Source organism: Salmo salar, chromosome ssa23 (genome assembly GCF_905237065.1).
Source record: "Salmo salar chromosome ssa23, Ssal_v3.1, whole genome shotgun sequence".
In the NCBI taxonomy this organism is placed as follows: Eukaryota; Metazoa; Chordata; class Actinopteri; order Salmoniformes; family Salmonidae; genus Salmo; species Salmo salar.
Window position 1 is genome coordinate 4,576,136 of NC_059464.1, and position 24,821 is coordinate 4,600,956.

General features: G+C 42.6%; 1 protein-coding gene and 1 long non-coding RNA gene across 2 annotated transcripts in view; one reads left to right on the plus strand and one right to left on the minus strand.

The window, feature by feature from the left end:
* The window catches only part of LOC106583961 (discs large homolog 1-like protein), a 223,627-nt gene extending 205,249 nt beyond the window's left edge, over window positions 1-18,378 (minus strand). Inside the window, exons 1-2 of the mRNA XM_014168679.2 lie at window positions 18,222-18,378; window positions 1,983-2,273 (exon numbers count right to left, since the gene is read on the minus strand). Of these exons, the coding sequence (XP_014024154.2) occupies window positions 1,983-2,273; window positions 18,222-18,323 (393 nt within the window). The 5' untranslated portion in view covers window positions 18,324-18,378. The remainder of the gene's footprint in view (window positions 1-1,982; window positions 2,274-18,221) is intronic.
* Window positions 18,379-21,776: 3,398 nt separating this feature from the next.
* Window positions 21,777-23,493, plus strand: LOC123729847 (uncharacterized). Its single transcript, XR_006761517.1, has 2 exons — window positions 21,777-21,888; window positions 23,083-23,493. It is a non-coding gene; the product is annotated as an uncharacterized lncRNA (long non-coding RNA).
* The last annotated feature ends 1,328 nt before the right edge of the window (window positions 23,494-24,821 follow it).

Below are 24,821 nucleotides of genomic sequence, written 5' to 3' on the forward strand. Positions count from 1 at the left end.
CAGTCTTGGATACCTTGGAAATATGGGCCCAGAAATATGTAGAATACTGTATAGAGAGGATGGGTGAAGCGATGACGAATAACCCAGTTACCAGTATGTCCCTGGGTTAGTTATGTCTAAGAAGACTAAAACAGAAGAATGGAGTTCCTGATTGTCCATACTGCTATGGCTATATTCCGAAAAAGGTAAATATAACAGCTTCCCAGGTGGTGCAAAGGACAAAAGACCTGTCTTGGGAACCAAACAGTGCAGGTTCAAACCCAAGATGTGCATATTGTCAACATATAAAGTGTTAAACAATATGGTTGTGTTTGTATGATTAAATGGTGTTTATATGTTCTATGAATGAAATAATGTGCAGTTTGTCAAGAAATGAATGGTAAAACATATGGTTGTGTTTGTATGATTTAAATGCTTTTCAGTATCATATGAATGAAATTAAAATGCCATGCGTATCTTTCACACGTTGTAGTGGGACTACAATACAGTCCTCAAATGTGAATTGCTATTCAATCTGGAGAGAGCATAATGGAGATGTATTCCAATCTGCTTTAAGGAGTTACAAATTTGCATGCTGACAATGTTGTGGTAATATTAGGTAAAACATTTTCTAAATGTTCTAGAAATGTTTGGAGGACCTCCACGACAAGTAAAATGTATATAGCGTGAACATCAATGGAATATTATGTTAAACCTAAAACAAAAATGATATGAACGTCATAAAAACATACTTATTAGGAAATTGTGGAACATTATGCAACATTGTGGGAATGTTCTGTGCAACCTTTCTCAATATCACAATAATATTATTGCAACATTAAGGGAATGTCCTGTGCAAGCTAACCTAAACATTGTATGAATGTAACTGATCATATTTTGTGTTTTGGGAACCAATCTCTCATACTATTCCCACAACCTAATTCATGTTCTGGGAACCTTTAATGAACTCTGAAAGGCTGTTCTGTCAACATTCTTGCAACACAAAATGACATTATCTGAATGTCAGCACAACTGGACAGTTTTTGTGTTTTGGGAACACATCTTTTGCAATGTCCACACAATGTTCCCACCAGACTGTTCCCTCAACCTAATTAAACATTTTGGGAACCTTTAAAGAACAGACAAAAAGTGTTCTGGGAATGTTGTTGAAACATCAGGTGAATGTTTTTAGCACCCTAAAATAAACATTGTATAATCATCCGCACAACTGGACAGTATTTGGTGTTTCGGTGACATATCTTTTGTGATGTCCCCACAATGTTCACACCAGACTGTTCCCACAACCTAATGAAACATTCTGGGAACTGTTACAGAACAGGCAAAAGGTGTCTGGGAACGTTCTTGAAACATCACGCGAATGTTTTATACAAACATTGTATAATCATCAGCACAACTGGACAGTTTTTGTGATATGAGAAAATGTGGGAACTTTCACAGAACCAATTTTGGTTTGCTGGGAAAACATTACTGGTACATTGTGCTATTACATTACCTGTAAACCTAATGAACTTTTTTAGAATATTCTGTGGTGGTTGTTATCGAGGATATTTCATTTAAAACATAAAAAAATATATTGTTGTCAAAAATATTATTTGATAAAACCTTAACTACAATCTTAGCTAATGTTCTGGGAATGTTCCTGGTTTGCTGGCTGGAGTCTATGCAAACATTGAGATGTGTTTAAACAGTCATGGAAGAATTTTGCATTCCTCTTATGCTTTCTGTGTTGATGCAAGCACTGCAGGGGGATTCCATTATGATATTGGGCATGAGTGTGTGCTAAGAGTGTGGGATAAGGTACAGTGTGTGTAAATAGGAAAGTGGAGACCAGATAAAGAGAAAGAAGAAGAGGACGGAGGGGGAGCAGTGTCATACAGTACATCAACAAAGGCTACGTTTCACTTTCATGTGCATGCAAGAATGTATTGTATGTTTCTCTGTGTTGGCATTGCACACATGTACAGTACATAGCTGTGTCCTACCTTCGTAGGGGAGATATGTGCATGGACGTTCTCTATTCGGGACAGTTTCTTCTCTGCTACCTGGACCAGCTCTAGCCGTCCCTCTCCCCTGCCCTCCCTGCACTCCCTCTCTCCCCTGTTGTGGTGGTGCCTGTCTAGGGTTCCATGGTGGCTGCGGAGGGTCCCGTGGTGGCTACCCGGCAGCTCCCTTTCTCTGCCCTCCAAGCCAGGGTAGGGGTGCTGAGGACAGGCCTGGGACTGACCTTGGTCCTGCTGGGGGGTTGAACCATCTTCATCCTGAATCCTGTACTTCTGTAGAGGGTAGATGGGGGTGGGGGGGGGGGGGGTGGCAGAGAGAAGAGGGCAAGAGATGGGATAGTGGGAGGAAAAGAGAGTGAGAGGCAAAGATAAAAGAGGGGAGAGGGATAGGTTTCTGTTAGTTTTCAGGTCACAGTGGAAGAGGACTAAGCACTTCTAAATGGGCTTAATGTCACTCAGCTGGAACTGTATGAAGATCAAACAGACTTTGTTCCATCACGCTGAGCATACGCGCTGTGTGTGCGTTTGTGTGTGTATTTATTTATCTGTAGGGCAGCCCAGGTGTAGGACCAGTGTGAAGCTAATAGCTTTAGGAGTGTTTCCCATTGTTCCATGATGATATAGCCATAATAAATAATAATAAAATAATGTTGCTGAGAAAATACACAGCATGATCACATCTAAAACCCACCACATACCCACCCAATCAACCAACACAGCACCGCTACAGGGCTTTGTCAATCTGGGCCGCTACCAGACAGGTAGTGGGACTTATTCAGACCATGGAAAAAATACCAGTTATTGGGACTCTCTGGGCAATCAGTGACCAGTGATTTGGCCAATGAATTAACTACCAGGGAGAAATGGAAATCAGCAGGATTGCGATTTCTTTAACCCTTTACACTCTTGAGAATTGGCATATGTGAACAGGGCCAAATTGATATGCTTCAAACAGAAGAAATATGAGAAGCATATGCATAACCATGGTGGCAATTGAAAGGGAGCACTTTGGAGATTATGGGGAAATGATCAGAACAAAACAGTTCACCTGAATCCAAACATTCTTTTCGCAGCATTTGTCAATAAGGGGTCTAACTGGTGTCACCAGGTGGCCACACATCTCTCCAAAGTATGCACAGTTACTAAATCATTTCAATGCACTTTTAGGACTCAAGAAAAGAACTTTCAACTATTAGGTGCTTGTTTTTAGCAAGCACATTCCAGGACCAATAACACAATCAGCAATTCATGACACACAGCCACACGCACACGCTAGGGACGGGCACGGTTATTTGAATATCTGAACGAACGTTAGTATACGAATACTTGAGATAGTATTCATTTGAGAAATGTTTTTTTTTAACAATGAAAAGGCTTTGTCTCAATTAAATACAATTATCAACAGTAACAGTCAACAGTTTGGACACACCTACTCATTAATTCAAGGGTTTTTCTTTATTTTGACTATTTTCTACATTGCAGAAAAATAGTGAAGACATTAAAACTATGAAATAACACACATGGAAACATGTAGTAACCGAAAAAGTGTTAAATAAATCAAAATATATTTGATGTTCTTCAACGTAGCCACCCTTTGCTCACTCTTGGCATGGCAAGATGGACTACAATTACGGAATTAAGTTAGCTAAATGAAAAGGAGTAGGCTACAACGAGCAACCGACAGGTAGGCTGTTGTTTAATCTGAATGGAGTTGTTGTAGACAAGGATGGGGAGCGCAGCAAAATACCCTCAGCTAGCCTTGGTAGCTGGCTATCTTAACTAGCATATTTAAATAGATTTGATGCAGTAAAGATGGGCACTGTCAGATGGGATGATATACTATATATACACAAAAGTATTGTATGTTAACACCCCTTCAAATTAGTGGATTTGGCTATTTGAGCCACACCCGTTGCTGAGAGGTGTATAAAATTGAGTCTAAAGCCATGCAATCTCTATAGACAAACATCGTCAGTAGAATGGCCTTACTGAAGAGCTCAGTGACTTTCAACGTGGCACCGTCATAGAATGGCAACAAGTAGAATCCAACAAGTCAGTTCGTCACATAGAACGGGACTGCTGAGTACTGAAGTGCGTAGTGCGTCAACATTGTATTTTCTTCAGTTGCAATACTCACTACCGAGTTCCAAACTGACTCTGGAAGCAACGTCAGCACAATAGCTTTTCGTCGGGAGCTTCATGAAATAGGTTTCCATGGCCGAGCAGCCGCATACAAGCCTAAAATCACCATGCACAATGCCAAGCGTCGGCTGGAGAGGTGTAAAGCTCACCGCCATTGGACTCTGGAGCAGTGGAAATGCGTTCTCTGGAGTGATGAATCACGCTTCCACATCTGGCAGACCGACAGACTAATATGGGTTTGCCGGACGTTAATAGTGCCAACTGTAAAGTTTGGTGGAGGAGGAATAATGGTCTCGGGCTGTTTTTCATGGTTCGTGCTAACCCTCTTAGTTCCAGTGAAGGGAAATCTTAATGCTACAACATACAATGACATTCTAGATGATTCTCTCCTTCCAACTTGTAGTAACAGTTTGGGCAAGGCCCTTTCCTGTTTCAGCATGACAATGCATGTGTGCACAAAGTGAGGTCCAAAGAGAAATGGTTTGTCGAGATCAGTGTTTAAAAACTTGACTGGCTTGCACAGAGCCCTGACCTCAACTCCATCGAACACCTTTGGGATGAATTGGAATGCCGACTGCGATCAAGGCCTAATCGCCCAACATCAGTGCCCGACCTCACCAGTGCTCTGGTGGCTGAATGAATGCAAGCCCCCGCAGCAATGTTCCAACATCTAGTGGAAAGCCTTCCCAGAAGAGTGGAGGCTATTATAGCAAAAAAGGAGGGACCAACTCCAAATGAATGCCCATGATTTTTTGAATTAGATGTTCAATAAGCAGGTGTACACAAAGTTTTGGTCATGTAGTGTAGATAACCTGTTGCATTTACAAGTTTGTAACGGGAGTCAGTGGCTACTTTTTCTCTCTCTCCCTCCCGTGTCACACACACCACTGCCCCCTGCCCAACCCCCACCATTCTGGAGCGTACACCGTCTCTCTCTCTCTCTCTCTCTCTCTCTCTCGAGTTGGGCAGGCTGCGCATTAAACAAGTGTCCAAGTTTAAACAAAGTTACAAAAAAACACGCTATCAACTATCCGGATATCCCAAAACATTTTAGGAAATTATTTAAAATAGTGAAATTATTTAAAATGCCCATCCCTAACATACACAAACACACTCTAATGCAGTCAGTTTACGGCTGCGGTGTCAACTCAGCTGCCAGCCTCAGGAAGTACGTGTCATCCCATCCCTCTCCTCCAGCCGTACTGCGGTTTGTCCACTCTGTCTGACCTTTAACCAACTGGCCCCTCAGAAGGCTACTCTGGCTTCTTAGGGGTCAGTAGAAGGCACTCTAACAAAATCTACACCATTTGTGCTTAGATGGACAACAGACATACATTTTACCATACAGATTAGCTATGCCAGCTAAAAAGAAACAACCCAATCAGAACCATTTTGGCTGGCTCCCATTTGATTGTGAGAACATTCTAAATGCAACGGGAACATGGCCATCCCAAAACATTTCAAAATACACTTATGTAGCATGCCATTAAGGCAGAGCGTATACAAATGGTAGAGGGAGTAAGTAGAAGTATTGTATTCGCTTCCTGGGTCAACCCATTCCAGTTTCCTCTTCTCCCCTCCTCCCAGCCCTGTCAATCTCCTAAAATAAGACTCAGTGAGCCCACAGTACTAATCCGGTTTAGAGCAGAGGGCCCAAACAGCAGTAATATGCCATGATATATTCACACACCCCACAAAGACGCATACCATTAGGTCTGGGATGTGTACTACTGCTAAATTACTTGATGTTCTAATGGGAATGTGTATGCTCAGTTGAGCTGTTTACATTATGCTTTATCATTATCACAAACAGACTGGTGCTCCTGATACTGTAGCTTTGAGAGATAATGTTCATTCCGTTGTTAGAGCAGCAGCTTTCAAAGTTGGAGTTGCTGGCAATTGCAGTGGGTTCTCCACATAAAAAAAGTATAATAAAAAAACATAGAAAATGTAAATGTTATTGAGTAAATGTATTCATTGGTTCTCTTAATTTTGAATAGAGAGATGAAAATGTAATTAATTGAAGGTTATTTGTTGATGTAAAAATGTATGGTTGTGTGGAAGAGATATGGGGTGGTGTGTCCCCGCTGAAAAAGTGGAAATACCACTGTGTTAGACTGTACATCTGTGTGTGAAAGAGTGTGTGCATAACCTAGCTGAAAAATGTAATTTTTGGATATGTTTGGATTTGAAAATTCAACCGTTGTAATGTAAAGGGGTGGGGCTCAGGGGCTGTGTGTTGCTGTGGGTGTTTGAGTGAGAATGACAGCGGAGAGCCAAACAGTAAAAGCACAGCCCCCTTCATTATCGATGCATTGTGCCGACTCATTGCAGACTGAAGTCAGGAGCTGAGCGTTACGTGTTAGCCAGACTAAAGCCTTCCGCACGCTTCAGTTCGGCTGGCACCTAGCTGAACTGAACGAGTGTGCTCACATACTTCCTTAAAATATCTTCACTTGAAAAACGAGACAAAATAATACTGTTTGTCCATCTTCAGACGCCGTAGCTAGTATACACTTCCTCAAAATAGTCCAAATTAATCAAAGATAACTCAAGAAATCCGTCATAAATGTTAGATTTTTTTGCCGAGGAGATCTTAGTTGCGCAATTTTACATCAGTATTACTCAAATATGCATGAAAACGATCTCTCGTTGAATGACAATAAACACTTAATTGAAGAATTCCTACAGCTGACCGACAAATGGGCATAGACTCCAGCTACCGAACTTTGACTTGCTTCAAGAAAAAATAAATGTTCATGAACAGCCGAAAAAACCCTTTGCCGAAGAACAAAACGAAAAAAAAACATCACAAAATGTCTTCATAATATGCACAAACTGTTCCAAACTGTTTCAGATGGGAAGCATGCGGATGCCTTAAGGATTAGATGAGAGAGAATGGAATGGGAAGTTCTCACGCTTCTATTCATCAGGGGTGCTGGAGTTGATTTTTAAGCTATCACACTGCCTGGCATAGGCCTAAACAAGCATTCTCATGACTGAATTAATTAATTAATGAGTTGCAAACAATGATGTACACGAACCCTGGATTGCTGATGCTATGTATTGGCCAATGAGAGGCTTTGAAGCCACTAGTCGGACAACAAAAATATAAACGCAACATGTAAAGTGTTGGTCCCATGTTTCATGAGCTGAAATAAAAGATCCTAGAAATTTTCCATATGCATCAAAAGCTTATTTCTCTCAAATGTTGTGCACAAATTTGCTTGAATCCCTGTTAAATGAGCATGTATCCTTTGCAAAGATAATCCATCCACCTGACAGGTGTTGCATATCAAGAAGCTGATTAAACAGTATGATCATTACACAGGTGCACCTTGTGCTGGGGACAATAAAAGGCCACTCAAATTTGTGCAGTTTTGTCACACAACACAATGCCATAGATGTCTCAAGTTTTGAGGGAGCGTGCAATTGGCATGCTGACTGCAGGAATGTCAACCAGAGCAGTTGCCAGACAATTGAATGTTCATTTCTCTACCGTAAGTCTCCTCCAACATCATGTTAGAGAATTTAGGGAAGACCACTCAGCTTCACAACCTCAGACCACCTGTATCCACGCCAGCCCAGGACCTCCACATCCGGCTTCTTCACCTGGAGGATTGTCTGAGACCAGCCACCTGGACAGCTGATGAAACTGTGGGTTTGCACAACCATATACATTTTGCACAAACTGTCAGAAACCGTCTCAGGGAAGTTTATCTGCATGCTCGTTGTCCTCACCAGGGTCTTGACCTGACTGCAGTTCGGTGTTGTAACTTTCCACTAGATGTTGGAACACTGCTGCGGGGACTTCCATAAGAGCATTAGTGAGGTTGGGCACTGATGTTGGGCTATTAGACCTGGCTCGCAGTAGGCGTTCCAATTCATCCCAAAGGTGTTCGATGGGGTGAGGTCACCGATCTCGACAAACCATTTCTGTATGGACCTCGCTTTCTGCATTGGGTGATTGTCATGCTGAAACAGGAAAGGGCCTTCCCCAAACTGTTGCCACAAAGTTGGAAGCACAGAATCGTCTAGAATGTCATTGTCAAATCAAATCAAATGTTATTTGTCACATGCGCCAAATACAACAACTTACAGTGAAATACTTACTTACAAGCCCTTAACCAACAATGCTTTAAGAAGTTCAGAAGAAAAACGTCTTAAGTAAAAAATTGATAAGTTAAAAAGAAATATGAATAACAAATAATTAAACAGCAGCAGTAAAATAACAATAGCGAGGCTATATTCAGGGGTACCAGTACAGAGTCAGTGTGTGAGGGCACCAGTTAGTCGAGGTAATTGAGCTAATATGTACATGTAGGTAGAGTTAAAGTGACCAGGCATAGATAATAAACAGCGGGTAGCAACAGCGTAAAAGAGTGGTCTGGGTAGCCTTTTAATTAGCTGTTCAGGAGCCGTATGGGGTAGAAGCTGTTAAGAAGCCTTTTGTTCCTAGACTTGGCACTCCAGTACTGCTTGCCGTACAGTACCAGAGAGAACAGTCTATGACTAGGGCGGCTGGGGTCTTTGACAATTTTTAGGGCCTTTTTCTGACACCGCCTGGAATAGAGGTCCTGGATGGTGGGAAGCTTGGCCCCAGTGATATACTGGGCCATATGCACTACCCTCTGTAGTGCTTTGCGGTTGGAGGCCAAGCAGTTGCCATACCAGGCAGTGACGCAACCCATCAGGATGCTCTTGATGGTGCAGCTGTAGAACCTTTTGAGGATCTGAGGACCCATGCCAAATCTTTCCAGTCTCCTGAGGGGGAATAGGCTTTGTTGTGCCCTCTTCACGACTGTCTTAGTGTGTTTGGATCATGATAGTTTGTTGGTGATGTGGACACCAAGGAACTTGAAGTTCTCAACCTGCTCCACTGCTGCCCCGTTGATGAGAATGGGGGCGTGCTCGGTCCTCCTTTTCCTGTAGTCCACAATCATTTCCTTTGTCTTGATCATGTTGAGGGAGAGGTTGTTGTCCTGGCACCACCCAGCCAGGTCTCTAACGTCCTCCCTATAGGCCAGGGGTGGGCAATTCCAGTCCTCTGGGGCCTGATTGGTGTCACAGTTTTACCCCAGCCCCAGCTAAAACACACCTGACTCCAATAATCACCTAATCATTATCTTCAGTTTAGAATGCAATTTGATTAATCAGCTGTGGATGGAGAAAAAGTGTGATGCCAATCAGGCCCCCGAGGACTGGAGATGCCCACCCCTGCTATAGTCTCTCACATTGTTGTTGGTGATCAGGCCTACCACTGTTGTGTCATCGGCAACAGGGACTATGGTGGTCTGTTTGAAACATGTTGGTATTACAGACTCAGTTAGGGACAGTTTGAAAATGTCAGTGAAGACACTTGCCAGTTGGTCAGCGCATGCTCAGAGTACACATCCTGGTAATCCATCTGGCCCTGCGGCCTTGTGAATGTTGACCTGTTTAAAGTTCTTACTCACATCGTCTACGGAGAGCGTGATCACACAGTCGTCCATAACTGCTGATGCTCTCATACATGCTTCAGTTGTAAATTCCTCGACGCGAGCATAGAAGTAGTTTATCTCGTCTGGTAGGCTCGTGTCACTGAGCAGCTTGCGGCTGTGCTTCCCTTTGTAGTCTGTAATAGTTTGCAAGCCCTGCCACATCTGACGAGCGTCGGAGCCGGTGTAGTACGATTCGATCTTAGTCCTGTATTGATGCTTTGCCTGTTTGATGGTTCATCAGAGGGCATAGCGGGATTTCTTATAAGCTTCCGAGTTAGAGTCCCACTCATTGAAAGTGGCATCTCTACCCTTTAGCTCAGTACAGATGTTGCCTGTAATCCATGGCTTCTGGTTAGGGTACGTACTGTCACTGTGGGGAGGACATCATCAATGCACTTATTGATGAAGCCAGTGACTGATGTGATGTACTCCTCAATGCCATCGGAAGAATCCCAGAACATATTCCAGTCTTTGCTAGCAAAAGAGTCCTGTAGCTTAGCATCTGCTTCATCTGACCACTTTCTTATTGACAGAGTCACTGGTGCTTCCTGCTTTAGTTTTTCTTTATAAGCAGTAATCAGGAATATAGAACTACTGTATGGTTAGATTTGCCAAATGGAGGGCAAGCGAGAGCTTTGTACGCGTCTCTGTGTGTGGAGTAAAGGTGGTCTAGAGTTTCTTTTCCCTCTGATTGCACATTTAACATGCTGGTAGAAATGATGTAAAACAGATTTGAGTTTCCCTGCATTAAAGTCCCCGACCACTAGGAGCGCCGCCTCTGGATGAGCGTTTTCCTGTTTGCTTATGGCCGTATGAAGCTCATTGAGTGCGGTCTTAGTTCCAGCATCCATTTGTGGTAATATGTCGACAGTTACAAAAAATACAGATGAAAACTCTTGGTAAATAGTGTGGTCTACAGCTTATCATGAGATACTCTACCTCAGGCGAGCAAAACCCCTTGTCTTACCAGAGGCCGCTGTTCTATCCTGCTGAAAAAGCTTAAAACCCGCCAGTTGTATGTCATTCATGTCGTCGTTCATCCACGACTTTGTGAAACATAAGATATTACAGTTTTTAATGTCCCGTTGGTAGGATATACGTGCTCGTAGTTTGTCTATTTTATCAATTGATTGTACATTGGCTAATAGGACCGATGGTAAAGGTAGATTACCTTCTCGGCGACAGATCCTAACAAGGCACCCGCACCCGGATCTTCGTCCACGATACTTCCGTCTCTTTCTCCTGCGAATTACAGGGATGAGGGCCTTCTCAGGCGTCTGAAGTAAATCCTTCCTGTCCGACTCGTTGAAGAAAAAGTATTCCTCTAGTATGAGGTGAGTAATCACTATCCTGATATCTAGTTGCTCTTTTCGGTCATAAGACACGGTGGCAGAAACATTATGTACATAATAACTGTAGCCTTAAGATTCCCCTTCACTGGAACTAAGGGGCCTAGCCCGAACCATGAAAAACAGCCCCAGACCATTATTCCTCCTCCACCAAACAGTTGGCACTATGTATTAGGGCAGGTAGCATTATCTGACATCTGCCAAACCCAGATTAGTCCGTCGGACTGCTCCAATGGCAGCGAGCTTAACATCACTCCAGTCGACGTTCGGAATTGCTCATGGTTAGCTTAGGCTTGTGTGAGGCTCCTCGGCCATGGAAACCCATTGCGTGAAGCTCCCGACGAACAGTTCTTGTGCTGACGTTGCTTTCAAAGGCAGTTTGGAACTTAGTAGTGAGTGTTACAACCGAGGACAGACAATTTTCACTTGCTACGCGCTTCAAGCACTCGGCTTGAGTCCCATTCTTGCGAGCTTGTGTGGTCTACCACTTCACGGCTAAGCCGTTGTTGATCCTAGATGTTTCCACTTCACAATAACAGCACTTACAGTTGACCAGGGCAGCTCTAGCAGGGCAGAAATTTGACAAACTGACTTGTTGGAAAGGTGGCATCCTATGACGGTGCCATGTTGAAAGTTTCTGAGCTCGTCATTAAAACCCACATCAAACAGCTCTGGTTCGACGCAGCCGTTATATATCAAAGCATCTGTGACATGTGGAGGGACTGACTGACTGCACTGCTCTTTTGGCCTCTCTTGGCTTCCGTAATGAGCCCCACATCAGATGCTGCTAATCAGCTCATTCTCTCATCTTCTCCTTCTCTATCCATCTTCACTTTTCCTCCTCTCCCCTCATTCCTCTTCTCACTCCTCTCTCCGGATTTCTCTCTCACTCACTTGTATTGCGTGCTGTACCTCGAGGACTGGAGTTAAATACTGCCCGTGGTCGTGCACAAGCCATAAATACACCTATGTCTGAGTGGGAGGCTCAGGCTCTTATGTAAATTAGTGTCATGCAGTAGAGTGTAAGGACTGGAGCAGACATGATGTGTGAGGTTTTGAGTCATTGTGCCAACGCTGGGCAGGGATGGTTTGGGCTGCGTGACTGGAGATTGAGGAAGAGGAGAGAGAGGCCTTCAGTACCCTTCTGGCTATGGGACGCCCCCCTCAGCTTTCTCTCTCTCTCTCTCGCTTACATACATACACACACACATGCAAACCCTGCCTAATTTCTGCCCCCGCCTCTCACACACAGTCACATAGCCTGGCATAAGCGGGTCACAGCATAGCAAGCCCAGCTAGACTCACAAAGGACAGAATAGAAATGGTATGTCTGTTTGTAGCCTCCTCAGTTTGTATCATGGTTTGCTATAGCTACAACCTGAGAGCATCTGAGTGGGTAGCTGTTTGACAGGATGCCATATGGCAGGTTGTACCACTCTGCCATTGCACACTCATGCTGGGGGATCTGTACAGTATGGTAGGTAGGCCCATCAGATGGCAGCTACACTATAGTATGTGGACACCCCTTCAAATTCGGCTATTTCAGCCACACCCGTTGCTGACAGGTGTATAAAATCGAGCATACAGCCATGCAATCTTCATAGACAAACATTGGCAGTAGAATGGCCTCAAGCTCTTAAAGATTTCTACAGATCGGTGTCCCACCTTCGGGACGGTTGAGCTAATGTGCGCTAATGTGATTAGCATGACGTTGTAAGTAACAAGAACATTTCCTAGGACATAGACATATCTTATATGGGCAGAAAGCTTAACCTGTTATGGCTAGGGGGCAGTATTTTCACAGCCGGATAAAAAAACGTACCCGATTTAATCTGATTATTACTCCTGCCCAGAAACTAGAATATGCATATAATTATTAGCTTTGTATAGAAAACACTCCAAAGTTTCTAAAACTGTTTGAATGGTGTCTGTGAGTATAACAGAACTCATTTGGCAGGCCAAAACCTGAGAAGATTCCATGCAGGAAGTGCCCTGTCTGACAATTTCTTGCCCTTCTTGATTATCTCTATCCATTACAGAGGATCTCTGCTGTTACGTGACACTTCCTACGGCTCCCATGGGCTCTCAGAAGGCGGCAAAAAGCTGAATCGTGGCTTTGCAGGCTCTGGCAGAAAAAAAGTAGCGCGTTTGGGTAGTGGCTGGTTACAGTACTGTGAGACTCAGGCTCGTGCCCGCGTCGACCCCATGCTTTGTTTTCTTTCGTCTGTTTACCTAAACGCAGATTCCCGGTCGGAATATTATCGCTTTTTTATGAGAAAAATTGCATAAAAATTGATTTTAAAAAGAGGTTGACATGCTTCGAAGTACGGTAATGGAATATTTAGAAATCTTTTGTCACGAATTGCGCCATGCTCGTGACCCTTATTTACACTTCGGATAGTGTCTTGAACGCACGAACAAAACGTCGCTATTTGGATATAACGATGGATTATTTTGAACCAAACCAACATTTGTTATTGAAGTAGAAGTCCTGGGAGTGCATTCTGACGAAGAACACCAAAGGTAATCTAACTTTTGTAATAGTAAATCGGAGTTTGGTCAGGGCTAAACTTGGTCGGTGTCTAAATGGCTAGCCCTGTGATGGCTGGGCTATCTACTGAGAATATTGCAAAATGTGCTTTCACCGAAAAGCTATTTTAAAATCGGACATATCGAGTGCATAGAGGAGTTCTGTATCTATAATTCTTAAAATAATTGTTATGTTTTTTGTGAACGTTTATCGTGAGTAATTTAGTAAATTCACCGGATGTTTGCGGGGGTATGCTAGTTCTGAACGTCACATGCTAATGTAAAAAAGCTGTTTTTTGATATAAATATGAACTTGATTGAACAAAACATGCATGCATTGTATAACATAATGTCCTAGGGTTGTCATCTGATGAAGATCATCAAAGGTTAGTGCTGCATTTAGCTGTGTTTTTTTTTTTTGTGACATTATATGCTAGCTTGAAAAATGGGTGTCTGATTATTTCTGGCTGGGTACTCTGCTGACATAATCTAATGTTTTGCTTTCGCTGTAAAGCCTTTTTGAAATCGGACAGTGTGGTTAGATTAACGAGAGTCTTGTCTTTAAAATGCTGTAAAATAGTCATATGTTTGAAAAATGGAAGTTTTCGGATTTTAGAGGAGTTTGTATTTCGCGCCACGCCCATCATTGGATATTGGAGCAGGTGTTCCGCTAGCGGAACGTCTAGATGTAAGAGGTTTTAAATTCTTGTTAATCTAACTGCACTGTCCAATTTACAGTAGCTATTACAGTGCCATGCTATTGTTTGAGGAGAGTGCACAGTTATGTACTTGAACATGTATCTAATGACCAATTAGGCATATTTGGGCAGAGTTGATACAACATTTTGAACAGAAATGCAATGGTTCATTGGATCAGTCTAAAACTTTGCACATACACTGCTGCCATCTAGTGGCCAAAATCTAAATTGTGGCTAGTCCTAAATCAGATAATGGCCTTTCTCTTGCATTTCAGAGATGATGGAACAAAAAAAACATGGTTGTTTTTTTCTTTGTATTATCCTTTACCAGATCTAATGTGTTATGTTTTCCTACATTAATTTTACATTTCCACAAACTTCAAAGTGTTTCCTTTCAAATGGTATTGGAGAAATGCCCTCTGGTCTGATGAAACAAAAATAGAACTGTTTGGCCTTAATGACCATCATTATGTTTGGAGGAAAAAGGGGGAGGCTTGCAAGCCGAAGAACACCATCCCAACCGTGAAGCACGGGGGTGGAAGCATCATGTTGTGGGGGTTCTTTGCTGCAGGAGGGACTGGTGCACTTCACAAAATAGATGGCATCATGAGGGAAGAAAATTATGTGGATATATTGAAGCAACATCTCAAGACATCAGTCAGGAAGTTAAAGCTTGGTGGAAATGGGTCTTCCAAATGGACAATGACCCTAAGCATACTTCCAAAGTTGTGGCAAAATGGCTTAAGGACAACAAAGTCAAGGTATTGGAGTGGCCATAACAAAGCCCTGAACTCAATCCTATAGAAAATGTGTGGGTAGAACTGAAAAGCGTGTGCGAGCAAGGAGGCCTACAAACCTGACTCAGTTACACCAGCTCTATCAGGAGGAATGGGCCAAAATTCACCCAACTTATTGTGGGAAGCTTGTGGAAGGCTACCCGAAACGTTTGACCCAAGTTAAACAATTTAAAGTCAATGCTACCAAATACTAATTGAGTGTATGTAAACTTCTGACCCACTGCTAATGTGATGAAATAAAAGCTGAAATAAATAATTCTCTCTTCTATTATTCTGACATTTCACATTCTTAAAATAAAGTGGTGATCCCAACTAGCCTAAGACAGTCAATTTTTACTAGGATTAAATGTCAGGAATTGTGAAATACTGAGTTTAAGTGTATTTGGCTAAGGTGTATGTAAACTTCTGAGTTCAACTGTACATGCATATGCACGTTCTGTACATACATGTGTACGCACACACGTACGCACGACGCAGGCACACACAGCTTTTTTCTGCATACACCCCAGTTCAGTAAGTTGGTTTCAGTGAATGGCCTCAGTCTGTTTGCTGTAGAGCTATGGAGGAGTTGATGGAAGGGAAGAAATGGTCAATAGATCGAACTCATCTCTCTGCGCTGTTCTTCATTGCCAGCTCTGTTCGCTCTGAGCAGTAGCTCCCCTCACAATCTCTCGACATAATGACAGCAATGAGATGGGAGGAGGAGGAAGAGGGAAGAGTAAACCTGCAGTCACTGAATAATTTGGATTTATTTAGAAACCTCAAGCAGCAGACAGAGGACACGCAGACAGAAGAGTTTTGTCTCTCGCCTCATCTATTAATTAAGTTACTTGTCTTCAGCAATACCATATTCAGGTAAACTGCAGCCACTAACAGTCTCTCTCTCTCCCATGGCTGACGTTTCCTCTGACAGCCAAACTCCCATCCTGAGCCTTCCCTTATACACCAACCAAGCCTGAGCCTTCCCATTTACATACGCCAACCCAGCAGCCAATTACTTACAGAACTTTACATGAACATGTACTCTGGTCTGCACTACATTGCCTTGCTCAGCTCTACCCTACCAGTTAGATTTCAGAGACCAAGACTAACACTAAATTGATCCTACCCACACAGCTCCGGTAGTCACTCTGCTATGGGAGGTCCTTTCTTCACTGAAACAGTTGGGAAACAAAGAGTTAGACTCACATAAATAAAACCACCAGTCCACTGTACTGGCCTGCCTTCCTACTAACACTTCTGAGAGATCATTTTCTCCAGTGTAGAGCGAGGCGAGTGTGTGCATGCTTCCCAGCCGAAACAGTTCAGAAGAGTTTGTGCATATATTATGACTACATTGTGACGTTTTTGTTTGGTTTGGACTTCAGTAAGGGTTTTTTCGGTAGTTCGGGCACATTTATTTGAGACAAGCTGAAGTCAGTAGCAGAAGTCTGCGCCCCTTCATCTGTGATTGGTCAATAGTAGGGATTCGTCAATAAAGTCTTCGTTGTCATTCAACGAGAGACAACTCGTTTTCATGCAAATTTTTTCAATGACAAATACTGCACCAACAATCTTAGTTAGACGTAAAATTACGCAACTAAGATCTCCTTGGCAAAAAAGTCAAAATTAATGACCGATTTCTTGAGTTATCTTTAATTCATTCTGACTATTTTAAGGAAGTGTATACTGGCAACAGCATCTCAAAATGGACAAACAGTACAACTGCTGCTTTTTCTCATTTCTCAAGCAAAGTTATTTTAAGGGAGTATGTGAGCATACTCGTTTGGTTCGCCTAGCCAAGTTTCGGCTAGGCGCCAGCCGAACCATGTTGATGCCTTTAGCCAGAGTGCTTTAGCTGGAGTGTTATGACATAAGACAGTGAGAGGGGTGAGGAGGAGGGATGAGGGAGGCAGGGAACCCCCCAGAGGAGAGGAACAGAGCGAGAGGTTGTTGCGTAATCAGCTGAAGTAGCTGTTTGGTTTACTGTGTGAGTTTTCGAAAGCGGATGACAACACAGGGAGAACACACACACACAAATGCACAAACGTACAGAAATAGGAGATAGATAGTCCGATCGGAAGGCAGCAAAACAGATAAGATGGAGAATAATTGTTTTGGATGGTTTTAAGAGGCGCTACTGAGGGCATGGTAGCATGCTTTATGTGCATCAATACTATGACATGTTAATTATGGAACAGCAAGCACCCTACAGTACATGCGTACTTGGTTTGGCGAGGACATTGGGAGTGATACATTCTCTGTGTCTGCTTGACTTGATGCAGCACACTCAAAAACAGCTAATCCCACGCACACATATATTCACACACACACACACACACACACACACACACACACACACACACACACACACACACACACACACACACACACACACACACACACACACACACACACACACACACACACACACACACACACACACACACACACACACACACACACAGAGGCTGTCATATGTCAGTGTGTCAGGATTCAGCTTCAGTCTAGCGTAGCCAGAAAAACATGACTAAACTCCAACCAGATTAACAATTTGAGCTTCTTAAAATGAGCACATCACTAGTGTGTGCGTGTTTGTGTGTGTGTGTGTGTGTGTGTGTGTGTGAAGGCACAGAGAGGAAATACAAACATTATTTATGCTTGACGCGATCTTAAGAGGTAGCTATGAGGGTCTTAACACACACACACATACATGCACACACAGACACACACACGGTGATTCCTTCTGTTCATAGACTGAGTAGCCTAACGAGCGCTGTAGGAGCATTGTGTCAGCTCTGTTTGGGTTAACACAGCTCTGTTTGGATCAACTCTTCCTCCATTTCTCTTTCTACCTCTCACACTCTCCAGCTTTTTCTCCATCTCTCTCTCTCTCCCTCTTTCTCTCGCTCCTTTTATCTCTTTCTCTCTTCTCTTCTACACACATGGCAAATATTACACACAGACCCCATGTGGCTGACTATTACAGTACATTACACAGAGACTCCCTCTTACTCACACACACGTAAACAAATACTGACCACCATTCATCCATGCTTCCCTACATTACTGAGTATTCAGTCACATGGCCAGACTGTGTGTGTGTGTGTGTGTGTGTGTGTGTGTGTGTGTGTGTGTGTGTGTGTGTGTGTGTGTGTGTGTGTGTGTGTGTGTGTGTGTGTGTGTGTGTGTGTGTGTGTGTGTGTGTGTGTGTGTGTGTGTGTGTGTGTGTGTGCTTGTCTCCTACCTTGCATCCAAACATAAGCGAGATGGTGCTGTTGGTGCATGCTACTTTACAGTGGCACAACATTGGTGTAAAACAATCCGAGTGCTTGATGCTGGGTGTCATAGTGTTGTCAGTGCCTGGGCACCTCCATCATGGTTTCTCTCTCTTTCTCTCTGCACACCCCCACCCCCCACCCCCGCCCTCCCCAACCCCCGAGCCAGGAACCCTCTGTACAACTGTCAGTCTGTCACTCTTTCGGTCTGTCAGTCCTGGCTCTTTCTGCCTCCAGCCTGCTCCCCCAGTCTCTTCTTCATCACAACCACCATCCTCATAATCCTTGTAGGCAGTCAAAGGTATAGGCAGTCTCTCGTTCTCTCCCTCCCACCGTCAGTCTCTGTCCTTCCGTCTCTCCCGTCTCTCTCCTTACTTAGTACACAGCACAGCAGTCCCAGTTCTCTCTCTGTGAGCCCAGCTCACAGCTCAGCTATCAAAGTCTGTGTTTGTGCCTCTCACTCTACTTCTCTCTTGTTCCCTCGCTCTCTGCTCGGCTGACTCGCGCTTTGCGTTGAGGCAGTCAGATCAATGAGCTCAGAGAGAGAGAGGGAAAAACCATGGTGGCGGAGGGAGAGAGAAAGAGAGCCCTGGGCCGGGGGGATGGATGTGGAAGGATGTGGGGGGGCATGTGTGTTCTCGCTCATCCTGCATTTCCACTCATTCCATTACTACCTCTCCACCTGCTGCAGTGGAGGCTCTGTCATGACTTGTGCACACACACACACACACACACACACACACACACACACACACACACACACACACACACACACACACACACACACACACACACACACACACACACACACACACACACACACACACACAAACATGGGCAGCAAGCAGAGAGAGAGAGACTGTATACGAGGGGGAGGGGCTTATTACACAGCCCAGTGGACAGGACTGACCAAACAAACACACTGAACAACAGAGGAGAGGAACAGAGAGGAGAGGAGAGAGGGTAGATGAGGGGAAGGGGCTCATTACACAGACCAGTGGACAGGACTGACGAAACAAACAAACTGAACAACAGAGGAGAGGAGAAATTCACCCAGGAAATTGAGATGTGATCTCAGCAGTCAAGAGAAACCTATCCACTCTACAACCCGCTGCTGCCCAAGAGCATATCAAAGCAGCACACTCATAGTGAAATGAACCTCCCCCTATTGCTCACACTGGAAGCCCGAAGAGTAGAAAGGAGAAAGAGAAGGATGGAGAGGGAGAGGACTGCAGAGATATAGTGGACCCCTCAAATTATCCACACAACCTTGGTGTAGTTAAACATGTTCAGCTACCCCTAGGGAGCTAAACCTAGACCTAGCCTTAGCCAGAATAACTCAAGTTACGGAAATGTGCAAGTACATGCCAGCAGAGCACCTTGGAGTTAAACCCTGCAGAAAGTTACAAGACTTAAGGAGCCTCCAAAGAGGCTGAACATTTTCATTTCTACATGGGACTGGGCGATATACCGTATTTTCCGATATACTGGTATTGATGCACGGACTTTGGGTTTTAAGTCAATTTTTATAGTTTACTTCACTACTTGAGTCATCTCTCTCTGCTCTCTCTCTCTCCATGCTGTTTTTAACACAGACCTAACCTCACCCCTGTCACTCAAGGAGTGCATTTCTTGTTCCTCAACCACGAGACACTTGAGTCCAGTCTCCATGGTCAATGCAGCACATGCAACAATGTTGATTACAATGATGCTGTTTTCACTTTGCTTCTTAATATAAATTCCCTAGTGTTCTATAATTACACCATTAGTTTGTGTTTCTCTTACATCTGCAAACAGCTAGTTTGTCTTTTCTTAGAAAGTTTGGCCTAAATCTAGGTTAGCCACTAATGCTAATCGCTAGTTACCTGGCTAACAGCCTGGTAATACCAGTGATGGTGTAGACTTAAATCTTCATGTTGTTTGTGCAACAGTATCTTCTAAATCAAAGAGGAATCGAGGGCTTGCAGTTGACGTACAACGCCTCCTGGTGGCCATGTTGGAAGACCACCGCATGAATTCTTCTGACAACAACAGCCGAGTGGCTACCCCAAACTGGATGACAACAGTACCTGAAACTAGTTGATTCATCACCACGGTCATTTTCTGTAGAGTATTTGGCTGCTTTAACAAGGCAGGAAAGACAACAGAAAAACAAGATGTGTGCAGATTACCCTCAATCATGAAACACCATTTGTCATAGACTCAAGAACTGTCAGAAAAGCGAATAAACCTTTTTGCCTGTCAAGTCTGCTACGATCATTTTATCACTGGTAAGTCAAGTCTGATCGATTTCGAGTTTAGTTTAGCTGTTAAGTTAACAAGGTGTTGATAACAACACTAAGTTAGCCAAAATTAGCTATCTAGATAGCTTGTAGTCTAGCAATTAGCATGTGTCGAGTGAGTTTAAAGTTTTGGGGAAGCTATTTTTCACCATCAAAATTAATCTTTGTAACAAAGGATAGCATGCCTCTATTATCACAATTGCAGACAAATGTAAACATACTATTCCTATTGTTATGAGTAGATTGGATAGTGATAATTTAGGCTATTAGTAAGTGTGTAGAGGCATAGGTTTATAGGCTATATCAGGGACGTTTCCTTTGCACTGGAAAAATGTGGCGTAAGATAAACATTTCATGCAATTCTACTACACTTTATATGACTGGAGAAATTATCAGAATCTTTTTTAATAAGATGGTAGCCTAGGCCTACTCTACTGACACTGACATCAGATCAATAAAAATGACCTTGTCTTGAATGCAACCATGTAATCTATGCCTATGAAAAAGGGTTTCTGGATAAAAGGGATCCAGCTTTGGTCAAATTGTCAAAAGTAATTTTTGTGCATTTTAGCTAACACTAACCCTTTTCCTAACCTTAACCTGTTGAGGCTCGGGGGCAGTATTGAGACATTTTGAAAAAAAATATGTGCCCATTTTTAACTGCCTCCTACACCAACTCAGAAGCTAGGATATGCATATTATTAACACATTCGGATAGAAAACACTCTGAATTTTCTAAAACAGTTTGAATGGTGTCTGTAAGTATAACAAAACTCATATTGCAGGCAAAAACCTGTGAAAAATAGATTAAAAAAAAATTGAATTTTGTGACTGTACTATTTAGTGTCATTGTTTTATAGATACCATAGTGAGAAAGGATTCATTTCGCAACTCCTACGGCTTCCACTAGATGTCAACGATCTTTATAAAGTTGTTTGAAGCGTCTATGATGAACAGAGACCGGATGGGAATGAAGAGAAGTTGACCTCCCTGGGATGTCGTCACTTCATTATTGGCTGCACCTGCGCAATCATGTGATGCGATACATTTTTCAAAGACGTTTTTCAAGACACAGGAGAGGTCGGGTTGAAACATTACTGATGTTTCACGTTAAAAATGGCTCTAAAGATTGATGCTAAACAACGTTTGACATGTTTGAACAATGTAAATAGATTATTTTTTTACATTTCGCCGTGAATCCCCCCCGCGCTACTTTTTAGTAGCCTACCGAAGCGCTAACAACATGGAACAACTTGGAGTTATTTGGACATCAATTATGAACTTTGTCAAAAGAAACCACATTTGTAGTGGACCTGGGATTTCTAGAAGTGCCAATGGATGAAGATAATCAAAGGTAAGGGAATATTGACAATAGTAATTTTGATATTACATGGTTACATATGGTGCTAACCTGTATAGCCTAGCCTATTGTTCTTAGCACAGCACCCGGTTTATTGCAAATTGTGATTTCCCAGTAAAGTTATTTTGAAATCTGGCATTGCAGTAGCATTTACGAAATGTTAAACTATGAATATTTGAATGACAATAATATAATTTACCAATGTTATCGAATAGTAATTTTGTGATTTGTAACGTTGTTCACCGGAAGCATTTGAGAGAAAAAAAAATCTGATTTTCACCGCTTCGGTAAAATGCTGTTTTTGCATATAAATATCAACTTGATGGAACAAAAAATGCATGTATTGTGTAACATAATGTCTTAGGAGTGTCATCTGAGGAAGATTGTCAAAGGTTGGTGTATAATTCTAGCTGGTTATCCGCTTATGGTGACGCCTGTGTTTGAATTGACAAAACATTACACACAGCTATTTTCAATGTACTCTCCTAACATAACCTAACTTTATGCTTTCGCCGTAAAGCCTCTTTGAAATCGGACAATGTGGTTGGATTTAGGAGATATTTATCTTTCAAATTGTGAGAAATAGTTGATTGTTTGAGAAATTGAAATTATTAGATTCTTGCAGTTTTTGAATTTCCCGCCGTGGTCTCTTGACAATGAATCCCGATATCGGGATAAGATCCCCACTCCTAACCTGCTACCTAAATTATCCTAATCTGCTACGAAATGTCAAATATGAAGTTACCTTGACAAAAGCTGGATCGCTTCTAGCCATGACCATGAAAGGAGAGACGCAAATGGTACAATGTGACGTCCATGTAGCCTGGAGGACATTATTTTCCACAAAAACTCCAGTGGTTATCATATATTCATAAGATTGTTGTGCATTTCAGCTAACCCTAATTATCATTGATAACCCAATGATTATTTTTGTGAGAACTTTATTCATAAGAGCAGGGAAAATGTATGTATGGACATTACAGCATAGGACAAAGGTCTCGATGGGATATGACAACCTGCTCTGTTGGTTGTTCAAGCCCAGCAATAGATTTAATCTTTATATGACACTAAATCACCTGAATGAACTAAACACAAACAAATAAATTAAGAGCCCTGATCGTATAGGCGCCTGAAGAAGTGATAGTCTAACATCAGGTGTGCTTTTCATTTGTTTATGAACTACTGTAGGTTCACCAGCTGACCTCTATCAAGACACTCATGTCGACTGGATTCCCACTATGAAGATGAGCAATGCTGCAGCAGCATCAGTTTCTTCTTCTACTACTTTGCCCTTTTCCAGATATGAATGGAGACATCCCTCAATTATACGAGATGGTTGCTATGCTGTGCTTTGGTCAATCTGAACGATTCTGTTGTGCCATTTGAGTAGAGCATCTTCACCTTGTCGTCATGACAAAAGTGCCCCCATAAACCGTATGAATATATAAAATGTCATTTGGAACGAGTAAAGACTATTGTTTATGATATTGTAAACATACTGTACTTGAAAAACAAGCTATATTGTTGTATGGGTGAAATGAAAAGTATTTTGTCATCTCTGCTTTCCCTAGCCCCATTGAATAAAACGTATTTATTATAGCCCAACTATTTTATACACATTTAGCATAGACAATGTAATTGTTGTGGCAGTCTTCGGCAAACCATCTTCATTATCACATTGGCACCTCCAAGTGCCACTCAGACCCTCTTGGAGAAAAGTATCTGGCATTGAACTTGGCAATAGTATGTTTTAAGCTAAGGATCCCATCTCCCGCTTTCAGACATTTCACCCCCTAAATTACAAGGGTTGGATTTGCACCCAAAAATGTAATGTCAGCATGTACAAAATCTAGTATAATGATTAGCTTCATGTACATTGTCTGATGGCATCATTTTAAAAATGAGAACATACAGTTGAAGTCGGAAGTTTACATACACCTTAGTCAAGTACATTTAAACTCAGTTTCACAATTCCTGACATTTACTCATAGTAAAAATTCCGTCTTAGGTCAGTTATTTTAAGAATGTGAAATGTCAGAATAATAGTAGAGAGAATGATTTATTTCAGCTTTTATTTCTTTCATCACATTCCCAGTGGGTCAGAAGTTTACGTACACTCAATTAGTATTTGGTAACATTGCCTTTGAATTGTTTAACTTGAGTCAAACATTTCGGGTAGCCTTCCACACGCTTCCCACAATACGTTGGGCTCATTTTGGCTCATTTCTCCTGACAGAGCTGGTGTAACAGTCAGGTTTGTAGGCCTCCTTGCTCGCACACACTTTTCCAGTTCTGCCCACAAATTCTCTATAGGATTGAGGTCAGGGCTTTGTGATGGCCACTCCAATACCTTGACTTTGTTGTCCTTAAGCCATTTTGCCACAACTTTGGAAGTATGCTTAGGGTCATTGTCCATTTGGAAAACCCATTTGCGAACAAGCTTTAACTTCCTGACTGATGTCTTGAGATGTTGCTTCAATACATCCACGTCATTTTGTGAAGTGCACCAGTCCCTCCTGCAGCAAAGCACTCCCACAACATGATGCTGCCACTCGCCTGCTTCACAGTTGGGATGGTGTTCTTCGGCTTGCAAGCCTCCCCCTTTTTCCTCCAAACATAACAATGTTCATTAAGGCCAAACAGTGCTATTTTTGTTTCATCAAACCAGAGGACATTTCTCCAAAAAGTACGATCTTTGTCCCAATGTGCAGTTTCAAACCGTAGTCTGGCTTCTTTATGGCGGTTTTGGAGCAGTGGCTTCTTCGTTGCTGAGCGGCCTTTCAGGTTATGTCGATATAGGACTTGTTTTACTGTGGATACAGATACTTTTGTACCTGTTTCCTCCAACATCTTCACAAGTTCCTTTGCTGTTGTTCTGGTATTGATTTGCACTTTTCGCACCAAAGTACGTTCATCTCTAGGAGACA